Genomic DNA, 21590 nt, shown 5'->3' on the forward strand with positions numbered 1-21590 from the left:
TGTATTTAGATTTAGCTGGATTTAATTTGTTACTTGATAACATCTTAAACTAAATTCTGCTAACCAGACAGTGTGTTCGCCCGACATTAACAATTACTTATCATGTCCGCTTGTTCCCGAGTTAAACAGCTCGAATAGCTGAATTGTCTTGAACAGTTTACAGTGCAGCGAAGTTTATTGCTTCCACGAAGTACGAAGTATTTCGAGCAACTCGCATCCTGGGGTTGGTGAGAGATCTGACATCCGAGTTGGTTCGTGTGTGATTGATCTCTTGGTTGCTTCAGATTAAAATGATTTAAGTATATGCAACGAAACTATCTATTTATATTATATGTATGTATATTATTTAAATTAATGCATGGGCAGTGTAGTGTATGCACTTACCCGCTTAGTAATAAACGTTGTATAAGCTTTGAATAGTTACACATTGTTTTGTTCCTGTCACACAAATGACATTTTTAATTGGATTGAAGAAGACAAACACTGTATAACTATTCAAAGCTTATACAGCGTTTATTAGTAAGGGGGTATGTACATAACTATCATAATACTTATAACACGGTCTCGTGCTCATGGTATGTGGAGGGGGCACACATCACTACAGCGAGAGCCATGGGCGAGGGCGGATGTGTGCCGGAGACCTGCCAGTATCGTGTGTTGCCGAGCCTGTGTAGTTATGGGAGATAAGTAAATAATTCAGTACATTACAGGCAGATTTCTATTTAGGTTGGCGAATTTTTCATAGAAACATAGTTTCTATGTCTTTTGACTCTTTCAGAGTTGCTGCTTTCACAGTATAAATTATTTAAGGAGAAACTCTGTGAATAATGACACATGCCAGTAGATTTAATATATATCTTATATCTTTAAACGAGCAATTCTTGTATATATATATCTTATATATAAAAATGGATTTTCAAATGTGTTAGTCGCGCTAAAACTCGAAAACGGCTGAACGGATTGGGCTAATATTAGTCTTAAAATATTCGTAGAAGTCCAGGGAAGGTTTTAAAGTGACGCGAAGTTCACCGGGACAGCTAGTATATATATATATATATATATATATATATATATATATATATATATATATATATATATATATATATATATATATATATATATATATATATATATATATATATATATATATATATATATATATATATATATATATAATTGGAATCTCGGAATCGGCTCCAACGATTTTCATGAAATTTAGTATATAGGGGGTTTCGTGGGTGATAAATCGATCTAGCTAGGAATCATTTCTAGAAAATGTCATTTTCATCGGATACCGAGCATATCTCGGTCAAACAGCTAGTGATAACTTAACTTTCATTTATTGCAGAGATAGACAATAATCACAAAATCTTAATAAAGCTTAAGTTAATTACCCATTACAATTTGTCTGAATGCAGCAGTTTTATAAGTTATTGGCAGGCAAAAATATATTACCATTATACTTAATTTCATTATTATTATCAGTCATAACGGTGTGTCAGAGGAGAAGATTAATGTGCAGTGTCGCGATGTCCAGCGAGCCGCGAGTGACGGATACGTCGGCCGGCCCGTGTCGATGGATACTACACAATAAAATTTATTTTGAATAGGCTTAGTGGGTGTTTCGTACATTGATAAATGCGTGATGTGTTTTTATGATCTATGATCGCCATGACTTCCGGGTTAGATTTTTAGCTGATTCACTGGATTCGTTTCGATATTATTGTTCAACGTGCTAATCTCCATAAAGGTTAAGAATAGTTGAGACAAGGAAGAGTAATTATTATCTAAGTATATATATAAAAATGGATTTTAAATTGTGTTAGTAACGCTAAAACTCGAAAACGGATTGGGGTAATTTTAGTCTTAAAATATTCGTAGAAGTCCAGGGAAGGTTTTAAAGTGACACGAAGTTCACCGGGACAGCTAGTAACGTTTATAAACTAAACTTTACCGTTAACAAAGAATTTAATAAAACTGTAATAAAGTAGCACATGGGACTATTAGCAGTTAGCAAACTTTCTCCACCGTTCTCGCTTCATTTCCCTTATAATGTCCAAATACCAAACTTCCTCACCAATAAGGTACAAGTCCTCTATTACCAGACCGACAAACAAAACAAAGCAGACGTGGATAATGACAGCGCAACGTAGAAAATTGATCCTTCTGTCCAGACAATACGCGTCAAATTCGAATCGGAGCTCGACTTTAGTGAAGCAACGCGGGCGAGTTTGCAGCGAATCATGTCGTACTGTAAACTTGCTAACTGTGTTACCAACTAGCTAAAGAGCGTATAACGTGTGACCGAGATGGAATAACGTCTCTCAACCAACAACCGGCAAATGCGATTTAGTTACGCGTCAGTTCGTGTAACACTAAAAATTGGATTTGCCTCAGTGCAATCGTGTTTGTTCGAGACATTACTTATACAGCTGACAGTCTCAAGACCGCCGAATGGTAATGGAATAAATATTGGCACGGTGTAAAGTAGGTATAGTTATTATGGAGGCACTTCTCATGGCTATTTGTATTTGCGTATTTGATGTATTCGCCAAACAATCACCGTGTGTAGACGGTATGTTTGACAAATATTGGCCTTATTTTTTTTATTTATTTATTTATTTATAGCAGGCTACATAGGCCCATACAATATATACCTTAATGACTAACATATATATAAATTATATACACTTAATAACTACACTTTATCACGAGTTATCGGCGACGTGACGCGCGCTTCATTCCGGAGTCTTCCCCGGAACCTTCGGTAGACCACATCAGTCGGCCAGAATTCCTCCGCTTCAAAGGTCGACAGAAGATGCGTCGGTACTCTCACCACAAAGGAACTGAAGTTGACCTTGTGGCGAGACTGCAGACGTTCGACCCTCAAGTGGAGGGATGTCTTCTTACTGATGTAGTTGACGATGTCCTCGACCTCCATGGACCAGTGCAGGCGAGATATGTACAGGGGCGTCGCGGGGACCTAGGGCGCGGTGCCGCGATGGTTGCGGGCGGCGGGCTTCTTCTTCCTCCTCTCCACCAGTATGAAGCCCTCCTCATCGCACCCCTTTCTCTCGTCCTTGCCAGGTCGAGAAGACTTGGCCTTGCGGCTCTTCGTAGCCTTGCGGCTATCCGTAGACTTACGGCTCTCCGTGGACTTACGGCTCTCCGAAGCCTTACGGCTCTCATTCTCCCCATTTTTGTTCGCCCGCAGGGAAGGTGCGGGGCGACCAGCAACAGTCGCGTAGTTTTGCTGAGTCGCCTGTGGACTCAGCGTCGGCGCAACCGGGAGGGGAACGCGGGCGGGGCTGGCAGCGGCGGTGTTCGTTGACCCGTCCGATAAATATGCTGATGGGCTAAACGTGATCGCCTGTGCGCCTCGGCGTCGGGTTACGTATGCAGCGTCAGGTGACCCACATAATGAATTATTACTTTTCAATTGTGATAATTCACTACGTAGGTCACTGATGATAGATTCCGACGCCTGCAATCTACCCCGAACTCCAGCCAGCTCTTCCTTCAGGAACCTGATGTCCTTCAGTAGGCTGACGACGTCGACGTGGTCCAGCGTGACGGGCGGCATCTTATGCAGCTGTTTAGCCAGAAAAGCCGGTACCTCATCCGGATCCGTCTGCTTCAGCAGGGAGATGATATCCTGCACGCTCCTTTCGGTTCGGTCTCTTCGTCGCGACGGCATGTTCGCGCTCTGGCCGAGCGTCTCATACAGCAGCTGCTTCCCTTGGCAAATCTCCTCGCTGGTGAAGGAAGACTTGCAGATCTGCATGATGCTGGCCTCATCCATGGTGTCGATGGCGTGCTGGATAAACGCCAGCAACTCGTTGGCCACGAGCGCCATGGTCACGTGCAGCGGCAATGTGCCGCGCGATTCGCGAAATATTAATTAATTAATATTTGCAGCGTGTGTAACGTGGAGCACGACCGTTCGCTAGCTCGACACATTATATGCCTATTTGACAAATGTGTCCAATACCAAATACACGTATCCGTACCTTTGTCAGTTTTTGGCGCACATCAAAAGAGTCAAATAGGCAAGTAAACAAAATCAAGTAAAAGTTTGGTATTTGACGTCCATGCGCCTTTATTTGCATGTTTGTAATATACGTCAATAATTTTGCCAAATGCAACAAATAGCCAATAGCAAATACAAATAGCCATGTGAAGTGCCTCCATTAGGTTTACGCGAATATTGTTATTACGTTTTGGCACTTTCAGTCTCTTGACCACGACCGCAGGAAAGTAGGCGAACGTCGTCGCGGATAAAAAAGTTCTCCACGATGAAAATTCGCAAGTGCCGAAAAGTAAGTATATTAGTTATTTTATCTTAAGAAGGTCAGGAGTAGTCCTGTAGATTAAGCGTTTGCAGGTACAGGTACAAAACTAATATAATAATAATAATAAGTCCGCAGGGCAGCTTGTGGCGAGCTGTTGGGGAGTAGCGACCCCACGTATACGAGTGCTCCCAGGGAAGCCTCTGTTCTCCATCTCCGGCTTGCCTTCACCGGCCGGCCGGAGTGAACACTGACGGAGAGTCAGGCCCTACCTCTGCCTTGCCTTAACCTGCCGGTCAGAGTGGAGTCGCAAGAGCTTCGGCTCGGTGGGAGGATGTGAAGCGTAAGTGGCGAGTGGGCGACGTGTTGGGATCCTCTGAGGGTGCAAATGGTTAGCGTTTAAAGTCCAGCGACACCTCTTTTGCCTCAAGTCGCTCTGTGAAATGTTGCCGCCTCGGTGCACCGTACGTGCGAAAGTTGGCGAAAGAGTTGGCGAGTCACCGTCTGCCAACATTATGATACATGTTTCCACGTTGTATCGGCAGACGCCATAGTCCTTCCACTGTCCCATTTAGTAGTTACCCAGTCCACTAGCACCTCACCCCGATAGCCCGATATCATTAATTCTAATATCCATTCTCTGCAATAGTCCTACACTGGCCGCTAGTTCTCCTTGGTCGTACTCCCATAGTGCGGACAGGGAGAGTCGCCGGCCAATGTCACATTACATTTATATTAAAACTATGTAACGGGCCTCTACGTGTTTTCTTCGGCCCCACGCATGCCTTCCAAAGGTCTGGGATTTAATTGCTCATGAGCAAGGACACAAACATAATAATAAATAAATAATATTTGAAAATTTTGTTTCCTAATTTTGTCACTCATCTTAGTGTGACTTCTAAGTATAGAGTTTAGAGTTATGGACCATACTAAAAACATTTTGATTACTTAAAAAAAAACATAATAGTTGATTATACCATAGCTACTTGCTAACACTTGTTTTCAAAAGAGTTTGTGTTACTTAAATGTTTCCTTTCCGTTATCAAACTCCTTAACACGAACTCGAAATTTCAGTTTCAAAAACGAACTGTCACTAACTGGACCGGTTGATCGAGCACCATAGAAAATAAATTGCGAACATCAGCATCGTTGCAGCTAGTAAACGCTAGTGGAGATTACACTTCGAACTCAAGGCACTTAACATTTATACGAGAAAATGTAAATTGCCCGTCAAAATCCACACTAAACGCTTGCCGTAATTTTATGCTGCAATTAAACGCTTTACATCCTGGAATATACGAAAACTGGAAAAGTCAGTTTTAATTGCACAAAAATTAGAGCAAAACAGTTTATAAAAGTATGTCTAATTTTATTGCAACAAATGGGCAAAATTATTTCTATTTTATTTTATTTATTTATTTCGTTCAATATTGTATTTATTGTATACAGTATTGAACGAAATAAATAAATAAAATAAAATAGAAATAATTTTGCTCATTTGTTGCAATAAAATTAGACATACTTTTATAAACTGTTTTGCTCTAATTTTTGTGCAATTAAAACTGACTTTTTCAGTTTTCGTATATTCCAGGATGTAAAGCGTTTAATATTACAAAATACAAGAAATCTTGCCGCAAAAACTACAAAGAGTTTTGTTGCAGCGCCTAAATCTTTTAATGTTAATTTAGGTTTTTTTGTTTCATCAAATCATGTTGTTGCTATGTAATTTCTATAGGCGTTTTATTATTTTTATTTTTGTTAATTGGTAGGCGGTAGTCGATATATTCTAGTATCGTCCATTCTTTTTGCACTGTAATGCTGTTCCTTTGTTACAAAACGAATATACAAAAGTTTATCTAAATTGCATTTTATTCAGTATCCTCAAAATAGGATCAAATTAACTAAATCCAGTTTCAATACGAAACAAATTGGCGACCGTGATACAAATAAGAAGAACCTGCAAAATCAAAAATTCAAAAGAGGCGTGGGTTGGAATTTGGAAGTACAAAACGAAGAAATTCAGGCTTACTCAGGATTATAACGAGACTTCTTTCAAGAAAGACAACCAAGCCACGGTGACTGAGTTGTGAGCAGCATTTTTGAGAAGATTCTACGCAAGTTAAGTGCCCTTCCTATTTCCCTAATTATAACCTTATAAAACTAAGAAAGACAAAAATCCTTAATTTATACATTTATCCAACTAAATATCCACTTTCACACTCATCGTTTATTGAAATAAATAGCCTTAATAGTTTAAAAACGTAGTAAATAACCAAGAATATTATAATATTGTCACAAAAGTGCAAAAGTTTAGATTAAGTAATTCTTGTGTAAAAGTTTAGATTAATTCTTGTTTTTGTTGTTATTTGATGTTATTAATTAGTATCTAATCATTTATAATAAAGGCTAACATATTGTGTATAAAATAGCTTAACTAAAATTAACGAGCTAGGTATCTACTATTATTGGTTTAGCTTATAAAACAAACTCCTTTATATGTATAATAGAATATATTAACAGTTGTTTGGCCGAACTGTTTCAGGTGTGCTGGCAGTGCACCTATTCAGTGCATTCAGCGTGTGTACGGCTTATCGCCGGTCGACCTTGAGACCGTGATCAGCTGTGCATGCGCCTGCAAGTCGTCGGCTTCCGGAAGTACTGTAAATTCCGTCAAAATGAGGAGCGTGAGCATAAACATTTTTTTTCATATTTAACTAATTAACTTATAACTTCTTGTTCGTGTGATACAGAATCATTAATTAAGGAATATTGTTTTGCATTAAAGGTTTTTGTTGTGATAAGTAAATATTTATCACAATGTCTGTAGATTTAAAGTCGCTTATAGCAAGGCGAGCGTCCATAAAAGGGCAAATTACTAAATTCAAAGGGTACTTAGAATCTTTTGTTGATAAAGATGATGAAACTTTTTCACCGCTGGAGATTGTAAAATTAACACTTAAATTGAGTAAATTTGAGATACTGTCTTCTAGGTTTGAGGAGGTACAGACTGAGATAGAAATCTTAAATTCTCAAAATTTAGATGCCGAAATCGATGAAAGAGATATTATTGAGTCCGATATGATTAGTCTGGTTGCACTTTCTCGAGATTTATTGGATAAGCACAATCAAAAACTGGAAATTAGTAGGAGAGAATCTGTAGCACAAAATATCGTTCATGAACAACAGGAGCTCGGAGTGAAATTGCCACAAATACAAATTGCTAGGTTTGATGGAGCCTACTTTCGGTGGTTGGATTTTCGTGATTCTTTTATTTCATTAGTGCATAATAATGAGCGTATCTCTGCAATTCAAAAATATCATTATTTAATATCTTACCTGGAGGGCGAGGCAGCCAGGATAATTTCTAATTTGGAGGTATCATCTGATAATTATGTTACTGCGTGGGGCTTATTATGTGAGCGTTACGATAACAAAAGATTACTAATAAATCACCACTTAAACTCGTTATTTAATATTCAGCCTATTGCTCGCGAGACAGAGAAATCTTTACGTTTTTTAGTCGATCACGTGACAAAAAATTTACGGGCATTATCGAATTTAGGACAACCTACCTGTCAATGGGATGTTATTATTATTTTTATGTTATCTTCAAAATTGGATGCTCAAACTCTTATGAAGTGGGAAGAACTAAGAAATGGTCTAGATGACGTACCTACATTAAACATTTTTAATAAATTCTTAACTGCACGGGCAGATGTCCTCGAGTCATTGAACCGAAATAGTAAACAGCATGATAATGCACTTCAAAATAAATCAAACAAAAATAACTCGACGGCACCTTCGCCCAGCAACTTACAACATCGTGGTAACTACCATACAAAATCTTTTGCGGTTTCTACTCCAAAGGCGAAATTATCACAAACATGTACTACTAATCATAGTTCAAATACGTATCTGTGTATAATTTGTGACTCCGATCATAAAATATATGATTGCCCAATATTCAAATCAAAAAATGTAAAAGAGCGAATGGCTTATGTAACTAAATACAAATTATGTTTGAATTGCCTCAGACAGGGGCACCCTTCAAGTGAATGCCGAATGGGCCCTTGCAAGGAATGTAAACAGAGGCATAACTCACTGTTGCATAAAACGGAGGAACCACAAACCGTCACAAATTTTTCTAAACAAGGCATAAGTCAAGTTGTTTTATCAACTGCGCTAATTGAGGTCAAAAATCCGTATACAAATAAATCTGAGACCGTTCGTGCTCTTCTAGACTGTGGTAGCCAGTCTTCGTTCATCACTAAATCATTGCAGACGAGGCTGGGTCTAAATTCTAATCCTATTGAATCTATTAATGTTATAGGCATAGGTAATAATTTAATAAATAAAGTAATGGTAAACTGTGTCGCTCAATTAAGGTCTATTCACACTTCGTATAGTGTTACTTTGTCGTGTTTCGTTCTTGACGAGTTAACTGGAGAATTGCCAAAATCTCCTATAGACATACGCGAATTACAGATACCGGAGACGGTACGACTTGCTGATCCAAAATTTGGTCAACCTGGGCCAATTGATATTTTGTTAGGCGCCGATATTTTCTGGGATGTTTTGGAGTGTGATCAACGCTCTTTGGGCCCCAACAAGCCAAAGCTCAGACTATCAAAATTTGGCTGGCTAATTGCTGGTCCTATATTAAATATAAAAGACAAAACTAAACATAATCGTGTTCACTGTAATCACGCTACTATATTTAAAGATTCTTTCAATAGTATTGAAGAAATGCTAACTAAATTTTGGTCTCTTGAAGATGTACCACAAAAAAGATTTCTAAATCAAAATGATCAATTCTGTGAACAGCACTTTGCCTCTCACACGTCTCGGCTAGAATCAGGTAGATTTTGTGTTGAATTGCCTCTAAAAGATTCCCCTGACTGTTTGGGAGATTCGTACAACTTAGCTCGAAATAGATTTTTTAATCTCGAAAAGCGGTTTAGAAAAAATCCGACACTAAAAACAAAATATGTAGAATTCATTCGTGAATATGCAGACTTAGGACACTTAACTGAAATAAAAATCGATAAGCCTAATCCTTCTTATTTTCTTTGTCATCACGCTGTTTTTAAAGAATGTAGTGAGTCCACGAAGCTACGTGTCGTTTTTAATGGCTCAGAACCCACCTCCTCAGGCTATTCTTTAAATGATTTATTACATAAGGGACCACATGTGCAGGATTCACTTTTCTCCATTCTAATAAGGGCTCGCCAATATCGGTATTTACTAACAGGAGATATTGATAAATTTTATCGACAGGTAAATATTTCTAATAATATGCATAAAAATTTGCAGCTCATATTGTGGAGAGAGGAAGAGTCAATGCCTTTGAGAACCTTGCAGCTTTGTACTCTTACTTACGGCACTGCAAGTGCGAGTTACTTAAGCACAAGGTGCTTGTGGCAGGTGGGGGAGGAATGTGATGATCAATTAATTAAAACAATAATACAGCATGATTTTTACGTGGATGACCTAATTACTGGAAGTGATAACGAACAACAATTAGAGCTTATTTTAAATCGCGTTAAAGATACTCTAAAATCTGGCTGTTTTAATTTAAGAAAATTTAAAACAAATGCACCGAAACTATTAAATAAAATTTCAGGTTGCTCTGAGTCATTGTATTTAAGTGTATCTACGAGTACATTAGGATTAGGATGGAATCCTTTAAATGATTATCTCCATTTTCCTTTTAAATTACCATCTCAAAATGCATGTATTACTAAAAGACTTATTATGTCCAATTCATTTACTATTTTTGATCCGCTGGGCTTACTGAGTCCATGCACTATTCAACCTAAATTAATTTTGCAAAAGTTGTGGCAATTGAAACTTGATTGGGACGAACCTGTACCCAAAGAGATAAAGGAGTCTTGGTTAGAGTTTTCTAATAATTTAACTGCCCTTTCAACCCTTCAAGTGCCTAGAAAAGTTTTTACTTCTGATGATGTGAAATCCATCGAAATGCACGTCTTTAGTGACGCCTCTCAACGTGCATATGGAGCCTGTATATTTATGCGTAGTATTAATACTAACGGGGATGTAACAGTAAAACTCTTGTGCGCTAAATCGAAGGTATGCCCTTTAAAACCCGTTACTATTCCTCGTTTGGAGCTTTGCGCGGCTCTCCTTGGTGCTAGGCTTGCTAAAAGTGTGACTGATTCTATTAGGTACAAACCCTCTCGAACTGTATTTTGGTGTGACTCCACCGTTGTGCTTAGTTGGCTTCGTGGAGACATAATGAAACTCAAAACGTTTGTTGCAAATCGTGTAGGAGAATTATTAGAGTTGACGGATCCTGCTTCATGGCGATATGTGCCTACAGATATGAATCCAGCTGATAAAATCTCTAGATCTGTCAATTCAGCCCAAATTCGCGATCTTGAAATATGGTGGTCTGGCCCAAACTTTCTAAAATGTGAAGAGTTTGGATGGCCCACTATGCCTCAAGTACCATACGAAAATATAATCGAAATTAAATCTGTTCCATTAGCTGTATCCGAGCCAATAATTAATTTCGATCGGTATTCTAAATTAACTAAAATACAACGAACATTCGCTTATGTAAAGCGCTTTATTTACAATTTAAAAAATCCTTCTCAAAGGAGAATAGGCAGTTTATCTGTAGATGAATTAAATGACTCGTTTAATGGCTTATGCTGTATTGCTCAAAAGGAATTATTTTTTACTGAATTTAAATTATTAAAAATGAATAGTCCATTGAAACATAATTCTAAGTTGCTGTGTTTATCTCCATTTATTGATCAAAATAACTTAATTAGAGTGGGAGGCAGAATAGAGTCCTCGCAATATACTTTCGAAAACAAGCACCCTATAGTGCTTGACGCGTCTCATTACTTGACCAAATTAATATTTGAATATCAGCATTTGCAGAATTTTCATGCTGGGCCACAGTTGCTTTTAGCGTCAGTACGGCAGTCGGTGTGGCCAATCAATGGCCGTCGATTGGCTCGTCAGGTAGTGCGTCGATGTGTTCGGTGTCGACGTGCGCAAGGTAAAACGCTGCAACCAAAAATGGGAAATCTGCCCCCAGAGCGACTCAATCCTGACTATCCTTTCATTTCCGTAGGACTGGATTTTGCTGGACCTTTTTATATTCTTAATCGCAAAGGACGTGGCGCAAAATTGATTAAATGTTATATGTGTATTTTTGTGTGCATGAGATTTAAATGTATTCATTTAGAAATCGTTAGTGATTTGTCCAAAAATGCCTTTATGATGACGTTACGAAGATTCGTAGCGCGACGCGGAAGGCCAGCAGAGATATTTTGTGATAATGGCCGCAATTTCGTTGCTGCTGCTAAAGAGTTAAGTATATTTCTAAAACAAAACTCCGATTCTATTTCTGATTCTGCATCTCAGGACGGTATTAAATTCATTTTCTCACCGTGCTATGCTCCTCATTTTGGTGGAATATGGGAAGCTGGCGTTAAATCTGCCAAGCATCACATAGTTAGAATACTTGGAAATAGTCATTTAACTTTTGAAGAATTGTATACTTTGTTTGTGCAAGTGGAGGCGATTCTAAACAGTCGTCCGCTATGTCCCTTGTCCTCCTCACCCAATGACCTTCTTTTCCTTTCCCCAGGGCACTTCTTAATTGGAAGACAGCTGACATCCATGCCGACCCCAAATCTGACTGACTGCAATGAAAGTCATCTTCAGCGATATGCCAGAGTAGAAAAACTTCGCCAACATTTTTGGACAAGATGGCAAAAGGAGTATATATCCGAAATGCAGCAGCGCCGAAAATGGAAGGAAAATCATGTCAGCTTGAAAGTTGGTGATCTTGTATTGATACATGAAGATTTCGTACCTCCCTTAGGTTGGAGGCTTGGCAGAGTCACACGCTTATTCCCGGGTGTCGACGGAATATCGCGTGTTGCAGATATCGCCACTACACGGGGTATTGTAAGAAGGCCTCTAGTTCGCCTTTGTCCATTGCAAGATGAAGACACCAACGGTTGAAGGAAAGAGCAAGATGAAGACACCAACGGTTGAAAGAAGGAGCTTTCAACGGGGGCCAGGATGTTGCAGCGCCTAAATCTTTTAATGTTAATTTAGGTTTTTTTGTTTCATCAAATCATGTTGTTGCTATGTAATTTCTATAGGCGTTTTATTATTTTTATTTTTGTTAATTGGTAGGCGGTAGTCGATATATTCTAGTATCGTCCATTCTTTTTTGCACTGTAATGCTGTTCCTTTGTTACAAAACGAATATACAAAAGTTTATCTAAATTGCATTTTATTCAGTATCCTCAAAATAGGATCAAATTAACTAAATCCAGTTTCAATACGAAACAAGTTTATCTGGACAAGCTGTGGTCGCATTAGTTAAATTTACTCAATAGATGTTTTTAGGGTTCCGTACCTCAAAAGGAAAAAACGGAACCCTTATAGGATCACTTTGTTGTCCGTCTGTCCGTCCGTCCGTCTGTCAAGACCCTTTTTCTCAGGAACGCGTGGAGGTATGAAGCTGAAATTTATATCAATTACTCAGGTCTACTGTCCCTTGAAGCTGTGAAAAAATCAAACTTCTAAGCCAACGCAATCAAAAGATACAGCCGTTTATGCCGCAAATTTTCGACACTTGCAAGGGAATCAAAACCTACAGGGTGCTTCCCGTGAACTCAGAATTTTGAAATTTGGTACGAAGCAACGTCTTATAGCATAGATAAAGGAAAAATTACGAAAACCATAAATTTTTAGTTACATCACATAATATATTTTTTTTTAATAATTTTAAACTTACTACCCATTTCCTCATAAACGCGTAGAGGTATTAAATTGAAATTCATACCAAATACTCAGGTCTATAATACCTTTAAGCTGTCGGAACCCTCGGTGCGCGAGTCCGACTCGCACTTGGCCGGTTTTTTAAGTTGCCGTCTATATTTACACTTGTCCCGATACAACTTTTGTAGGTCTTCTGGCAGCCCTTCTACAAATGAAGGTATTAAGGTCTAAAGCATTCTGCTTCCATAATAATTATTACAGTCCGGCTTAACAAATTTTGTTTTACAGGTTTGTCTTAAATTGCTAGGTCTTATTTTTCTATTAAAAGTGTAGGATCCTTAACTTCATTTAAAACCGAGAATTTTTTCTGGAAGTTTAGTAATGATAATGACGTCATGATATAGAAATAATTATAATGTGGAAATCATTATAATGAAACTGACTTGGCTAGTTGTATAATTAACTAGCTGTCCCGGTGAACTTCGTGTCACTTTAAAACCTTCCCTGGACTTCTACGAATATTTTAAGAATAAAATTAGCCTAACCCGTTCAGCCGTTTTCGAGTTTTAGTGTTACTAACATAATTGAAAATCCATTTTTATATATTTGACTTTTAAGTATTATCACAAATCTTTTGTATGGGAGTATAGAAAAGTGTTGTTTTTAGACTTTTTCAGGAAATTTAATTTTTTTTAGAATTTTTCTCTCCGTAAGAACCATCCTCGTACTTCAAGGAATATTTAAAAAAAAGAATTAGCGAAATCGGTCGAACCGTTCTCGAGTTTTGCGCTTAGCAACACATTCAGCGACTCATTTTTATATTATAGATAGAATAAAGGTGGAGCTTAAATCGACAGCGCTATTCGCAGTTACCTAAACCTTCGGAAGCTTTTCCGTCCTAATTCTAGGAGTTACGTATAGATGGCGCTACGAGTATCGTTCTTGAATCTTGTGCTATATGAAGTTCATAACGGATAGGTTTCCCACAAATTATGTGTCAATTACCTACTATAATTGCTAGAAATACTATAAATATTATATTAAAAATAAAAATAAAGTTTTGAAGTATTGTGTCGGTTTAAAGACAAGTGTAAAATTACAAAATCATAATTTTCGTATAATCGCTAGACATTGCGTATAATCGTAAGACTGTATATTATATTGCTATTTTAAATACAATATTGCGATGGAGATTTATTTAGTGTTAATGGTTAAATGCAAAAATCGGCCAAGTGTGAGTGGGACTCGCGCAAGAAGGGTTCCGTACCACTATAGAGCAAAAGTAAAAAAAAAATGATTTTTTTGTACAGGATTATTAATTTTATTTAAATTTTATTAATTATTATTAAAGTATAAATAAAATTTAGTACTTACCTATTTTGTGAACATTTCAGATGGTTACTTGTTGTCATCTTGGCATTGATACCGAGCAAAAATGTAAAAAAAAATCATGTTTGTTTTAGCCTCGCGGGACTATTTAAGTATTAAATTTTTGTTTTTAGTACATTTTGTTGTTATAGCAGCAACAAAAATACATAATGTGTGAAAATTTCAACTCTCTAGCTATTACCATTCTTAAATTACAGTCTGGAGACAAACGGAGAGACGGACAGACATCGAAGTGTCAGTAATAGGGTCCCGTTTTTCCCTTTGGGTACGGAACCCTAAAAATACATATAGGTATTTGCGCATAATTATAATACTTCATGATTATATTAAAATTATGCAAATGGTTCTTACTTCTAGGTACACCGTATATTAACTTACCTATTAGTGTATTAATTATTAACGTATCATTGAGAAAATTGACTCCTAGGCAGTTGACAGACAACGTCAATTTGGTCGGATCATGTCAATTCAATGCTGTCGGCTGAATTTGACATAACGCTACCAAACTACGCAGGGTGGACCTATGTAACACAGACTATAATTCTGTCTACTCTGTATGTAATTTGGTCTGCCTAGGAATCAACTTCTCTGATAGTTCATAGTACTTATCACACAAGCATATTATTTGGTGGAGTTATATCAAGTCAATTGTTATACCAAACAACATCCGTCTGCCATCATATTTTTGTATAATTCTCCTTTTAGTCTTAGCGTGATAAAATATAACCTATAGCCTTCCTCAATAAACGGGCTTTCTAACACTGAAAGAATTTTTCAAATCGGACCAGTAGTTCCTGAGATTAGCGCGTTCAAGATAGCCCTTTCAAATAATTTTTCCCGTTTTTTCCACATTTTCCTCTATTTCTTCGCTCCTATTAGACTTAGCGTGATAAAATATATAGCCTATAGCCTTCCTCGATAAATGGGCTATCTAACACTGAATGAATCATCAAAATCTGTTGCGTAGTTTTAAAGATTAAAGGGCACAATAGGACATGAGGGAAAAAAGCGACTTTGTTTTATAATATTATGTGTATAGATATAGATGATGGCGGACGGATGTTATATTCAATTTATTTAAAAAAATGTAATAAATTTAAAACTAGAAAATAGAAAAAATAAGACATACTTTGTAAACTCATTTAGTATTGTTACGTGCTAGGGTTCGAAGATTTGGAGAGAAAGACCTGGTGACTCTCTTGAAGACTTTATTAACACTGCACTAAACACTAGGTCACAACACTTAGCACTAAGTCCAAACACAAATCACTAGGTCCAATCACTAAGCACTATCACTGTCCTAGGTCGTAGCCAAGTCGCAGGTTTCACTGGTTCACTCAGTATTGATCACTTGATGTCGCCTCGAAGATCGCTTAGATTAAACTGACTTGCCGGGTCTGCCTGCGGCTCTTTTTATATGGCGAGACGAATTCCAGAAATTTCCCGATTCACGTAAACAAGTAAACAACCGTGGGAAATTTCTAGGTGGCTCGGGCATGTACCACAATAAAACTGCCGTCCTTGCGATAAGTGCAGTAAGTTGAATTTAATTTAGACCTTATGGACTCAGTCATAAGGTCTAAATTCAAACACGCTAACAAATAAAGGGTAAACACGTAAACAAACATTGGACCTTTTTAGAAGGTTCGAGTATGTACTTGCGCACCACGTGTCCGTATACCATGTACCGTAACACTACTCCCCTCTTAGAGATGCTCGTCCCGAGCATCATTGTTACTGCCATGGTAACGCGCCAGACGGTTCCTACGACTACTCCTGGTCTGTGGTCCCTTTACAGCAGCGCAAGTAATACATCTGTGGCACCAATCCTGCACATCATCTCTCCAATGCAACCAGAAGAATCGTTCTCGCACTTTCCTTAGCATCCTCTTGACGCCTAGATGACTCCCTGATACGCCCTCATGTATCTCGCGGAGAACATCTGGTACTCTTGCCCTTGGGACAATTATCTGAAAATAGAACTCTCTGCCGTTAGCCTTCTGCCATTTCCGGTAGAGTAGTCCGTCCTGAAGTATCAGACTGTCCCATTGCTCCCAGTACGCCTTAGTGACAGCGCCAGTGGGTGCAACCTCACTCCAGATTGGTTTTATGTCACCCCGTTTCTTCCATGTGATGATGTGCCGAAGGTCGTCATCTTTTTCTTGAGCCTTTCTCATAACTTCATTCTCCATGTGCCCCAAATTACTTGTTCTCTTTGTTCCGCTCCGTGCCTGGGAGGTAACAGTTACCGGGGCTTTCTCCGCGTCATCCAGTACTCGCCCCTTAGTTCTGGATTCTATTCGTTCCCCATGACTCCGGGTAGGGGACGAAACCGCTTGCTTCTTCAACTCCTCCATTTGTTCCTCGATCCTTTTTATCCTTGCCATCTGGGTCTTCTTCTGCGGACAGTTTAGCTGAAGATGGCCCCTCTCACCACACTTATAGCACATGGCTTCAAGTCTTTTCCTCGTAGAAGCCTTAACTTCCTTGACTTCTTCAGAGACCTTGTGGATCTTATGGGTCTGCCGTATGTCATGGCGCACAGCCTCGACTTCCAAAGCATGCGCTAATGCTTCCTTTAACGAGGTATGGTGACCAAGTCTTACTGCAGCCCTGACCTCCAAGTCTTTGATTCCGTCGACAAATCCTTGAACAATATTTGTGTCGACCATCTTGGTGTCGGCTCCTGGATATGCCTTCCTGACGAGTTTTTCAATTTCCAACGCCCATTGTTGAAGTCCTTCTCCTGAACGTTGGACTCTGTCACGCAGTTGGGCACGGAACACGTGCTCCAAGTGTCGCTCCCCGTATCTGGATTCCAGTGCCTCCATCAGGTCTTGGAAACCATTTCCCGTATGTGGCAGTGCCTCCAGAACCGACACAGCTTGCCCTCTGAGTGCAACAGTGAGAGCGGTCAAGCATTGCTCCTCCGTCCATCCGTTTGCGGTAGCAACAGTCTGAAATTGCCGACGATAAGCGTTCCAAGAAGTAGTGCCGTCGTACGGTGGCACCTTTACTCTTGGTCCTTGCGCCACACCAGTGACTCCACTAGACACCGCAACTCCCGTAGTTTCTAGGTGCACTACTCTCTTCTGTAGTTCTGTGAATCCGGTTTTCAAATTTTCCACAACCGTCTCTAACCCAGTAACTCGTTCTTTCATTACGTCGACATCTTTACGAAGCTTAGTCACCGTGTCACTAACATCCTTTATAGCTCCAAGTGCTTTTTCTTGGAGGTCTTTTTGCTGCTCTTGTGATTCTCGAATCGCTCTGATTTCAGCCTTCTGAAATTCTTGCAAAGCGCCGAGCTTGCATTCTTGTGACTCCATCAAAGCGCCAAGCTTGCGGTCTTGTGCCTCCATCATTGCCTTTTGAGAATCTTTCAACGCCTGACTTTCAGCTTTTTGAGACTCCTGCAAAGCCTGAATTAATTCAATTATGCTTTCCAATTGAAGAGCCATTTGAGGGGCTGTAGAAACTACGGGCGTAGCAGGATAGATGGAACTAGTCGACGGGGCCTGAGCAGGCGGGGCCCAGTGGGCGGCGCTAGTGGGCGTGGCCTGAGTGGGCGGGGCCTGGTGGGCGGAGCCAGTGGGCGTGGCCACGCCCAAAGTGGGCGGAGCCTGAGGGGCGTGGCCAGTGGGCGTGTCCCGGTGGGCGGAGCAAGTGGGCGTGGCTTCGCCCAAAGTGGGCGGAGCCTGGTGGGCGTGGTCAGTGGGCGGAGCCAGGTGGGCGGGGCCAGTGAGTGGGACCTGTCCCTCAGTGGGCGGAGCTTGGTCCCCAGTGGGTGTGGCCTCCGCAACTCCCCTCTCGGAGTCAATGGCAGCAGCTCGCTGCGCCCTTGTCCTGACACTCCCCTTGAAGTCCTCTCTCGGAGTCAATGGCATCTCCAAATCGCACTTCTGACACCAGTTGTTACGTGCTAGGGTTCGAAGATTTGGAGAGAAAGACCTGGTGACTCTCTTGAAGACTTTATTAACACTGCACTAAACACTAGGTCACAACACTTAGCACTAAGTCCAAACACAAATCACTAGGTCCAATCACTAAGCACTATCACTGTCCTAGGTCGTAGCCAAGTCGCAGGTTTCACTGGTTCACTCAGTATTGATCACTTGATGTCGCCTCGAAGATCGCTTAGATTAAACTGACTTGCCGGGTCTGCCTGCGGCTCTTTTTATATGGCGAGACGAATTCCAGAAATTTCCCGATTCACGTAAACAAGTAAACAACCGTGGGAAATTTCTAGGTGGCTCGGGCATGTACCACAATAAAACTGCCGTCCTTGCGATAAGTGCAGTAAGTTGAATTTAATTTAGACCTTATGGACTCAGTCATAAGGTCTAAATTCAAACACGCTAACAAATAAAGGGTAAACACGTAAACAAACATTGGACCTTTTTAGAAGGTTCGAGTATGTACTTGCGCACCACGTGTCCGTATACCATGTACCGTAACAGTATTATTTCATTAGATTAGACTGTGCGCCACAAAAAACGACTTTTAACTTCAGTAAACGACTAACTATCTAAACGTAATTACGTTTTTCTCGTTTTTATGTCTGTTTCCAGGGTACTTCTGAGAGTATTTTAGGGTAATGTACTGAGAATACTGAGATTTTATTAGTACCAGAGGAATGGAATTGCTTTTATTTGAATATCAGTGTTTTTACGCTAGATGCAGAAATTTAATATGAATTAGCAAATAAAATAATATGTAATTAATTAAATAAAAAAGCTTTGCAATAATTTTTATCAATTCCAATATTTGTAATCTGGGATTTAAACTATCCAATTTACAGAATGCCTTTCTCTAGGTATAATAATAATTATTATTATCCTACATTATTATAATATGGATATACCCAATCTATACTTCTATACTAATATTATAAATGCGAAAGTGTGTCAGTCTGTCTGTCTGTGACCTCTTCACGCTCAAACCGCTGAACCGATTTTGCTGAAATTTGGCATGGAGATACTTTGAGTCCGGTGAAAGGATATGCCCTTTAACCAGACTCAAAGTATCTCCATGCCGTACATTAATATAACCGTACATTATATAACCGAAATGTACGGTTTCTGCGCGATAAGCGAATTTTGGCGAGCGGAGTTGCGGGTGCCATCTAGTTACTAATAAAATATCCACACTGCGTAAATAGATGTTATAATTATAGAGTCTTATTTAAACCTTATTTTACGGTACGGAGCAATAACGAATAAAATTAACAGAATTAATAAGGCTTGGAAATTTCACGAACAAAATACAGTAGGAGATTCAAAATAGCCAGGGTCGAATTAATTTGGTCTACTTAATTTTCTTTCTCCTCGAGCGACGGATAGTTATTGAATTAGCCAACTACCCTCAAGCGAAGTAGGTTAAACTCGACATCAAGTGGAGTCAAACAGACACTAGGCCAATAAAGCTTAGTTTACACTAACTTCACTAAGTAAAATAAATCTTGTCTGCAAGTAGATGATCGAATTGTTGGAATCGGAAATTGTTCTGTAATACCTGGATACCGTGTAAATATTGCTTTAAAAGGCTGTTTAGTATCTGGTAAATCTTACTCAGTTAAAAGAGTAACAGCAGTGCTAATTCAAAATAGATTTTATAAAATACTAGCTGTCCCGGCAAACGTTTCTTTGCTATATAAAGTATTTCGCCCGTATTATTTTATTGAAGTGACTAAATAAGTCACCATGGCAACGTCCATCGCTATCCCGTCGCACAAACAATGGTCGCCGTCAGTCTCGAGTTGTAATAATTTACTATTATTTATTCAACAATTAATGTACTTATCAATATAAAAAGTAGCCAGTAGCCGATTTTATAGACCTACTGAATATGCATATAAAATTTGGTTAAACTCAGTAAAGCCGTTTGGGAGGAGTTTTATATATAAGAAGATAACGTAACAATAGCATTTGTATAAAAGCTCTAGTAGGCCACGCAAAAGTTTAAAGGTGACTTTCCGATCATCGCGGCAAATGAACGCATCCGACAAAAATGAACATAAAATGCCACTTTATTGTATGAAACTTATGGCCTGGGTTATAGAGCGTAATTTTATTTAAATTGTTGCCGGTCGTATTCGCTTACCCCATGGATCGGACAACCACCTTAAGATCACTCGACGACACTGGCAATCGGCGCATGTGTAGAATGTTTTTTTTTTCGATCACTCATTCATCCCAAGTAAAGCCCTAAGAATCAAATATTTAACTTTCCCCTTCTGGTAAGTGATCTAAGGTAACACTCAGTGCGTGAGTTCTGGGGTACGGGTATATACTTCATAATGTTATAGTAAAACTAGCTGTTGCCCGCAAATTCGATCACGTGGATGTATATTATTAAAATCGAGATTTAGAAAATTGAACACCCATCTATGACCTTTTTTATTTGGATCTATATTACACACGAAATTTTTAATTTACTTCAAAGACCCAGGAAAATTGAACCTCAGATATTTATCGTTTTGAAAAATCCTTTCTTCGAAGGGAAACAAACGCTTGAAGGCACGGATTAAGTTCCTATAGCGCTGTCTACGATATCACCGTAGTATGCGACATCAGATTTACACTGTTGGTTGTCTTGTCATTGTAGTTCTTTCGTCTTGGCAGAAAAGACTCTCCCAGAGAACATGATGAGAGGTTTATGTTTATACTGCCTTCGGTCGTCCATATTCTACCATTTCTATCTATGTGCTCGACCGATGCTAGTAACTTAGATCCATAAAGTTTGACTTTATATTTTCATGGCCGGTAACGAATTTATTGTGATACGCAGTGGTCAATATCCATCCACTGTTTGGATAATCGTTTACGAATTATTAGGAAAAGTTTTAAATATCGACCTTTGCTAGAATTTGTAATCACTTTGGTTGTCGTTGTAAATTTTGAGGAGTTCCTTCAATTGCATTACTTATCAAGTCAGCGTTTTCAGGGTTCTGTACCCAAAGGGTAAAAACGGGACCCTGTTACTTAGACTTCGTTGTCTGTCCGTCTGTCTTCTCCAGGCTGTATCTCAAAAACCTTTACAGCTAGAGTTCTGAAATTTTTACAGATTGTGTATATCTGTTGCCGCTTTAACAACAAATACTGAAAACAAAATAAAATCAATATTTAAGGAGAGAGG

At 39.1% G+C, this 21590-nt stretch overlaps 1 protein-coding gene across 1 annotated transcript; it reads left to right on the plus strand.

Annotated features, from left to right (window-relative positions):
- Positions 1 to 6904: 6904 nt before the first annotated feature.
- LOC121726390 lies at positions 6905 to 12429 on the plus strand. Its single transcript, XM_042113736.1, has 2 exons — positions 6905 to 6973; positions 11917 to 12429. Exons 1-2 carry the CDS (start codon positions 6916 to 6918, stop codon positions 12294 to 12296), a joined length of 438 nt encoding a protein of 145 aa, XP_041969670.1. The 5' UTR covers positions 6905 to 6915; the 3' UTR covers positions 12297 to 12429.
- Positions 12430 to 21590: the final 9161 nt, after the last annotated feature.

The sequence above is a fragment of the Aricia agestis genome, chromosome 4, assembly GCF_905147365.1.
Source record: "Aricia agestis chromosome 4, ilAriAges1.1, whole genome shotgun sequence".
NCBI classification, from domain to species: domain Eukaryota; kingdom Metazoa; phylum Arthropoda; class Insecta; order Lepidoptera; family Lycaenidae; genus Aricia; species Aricia agestis.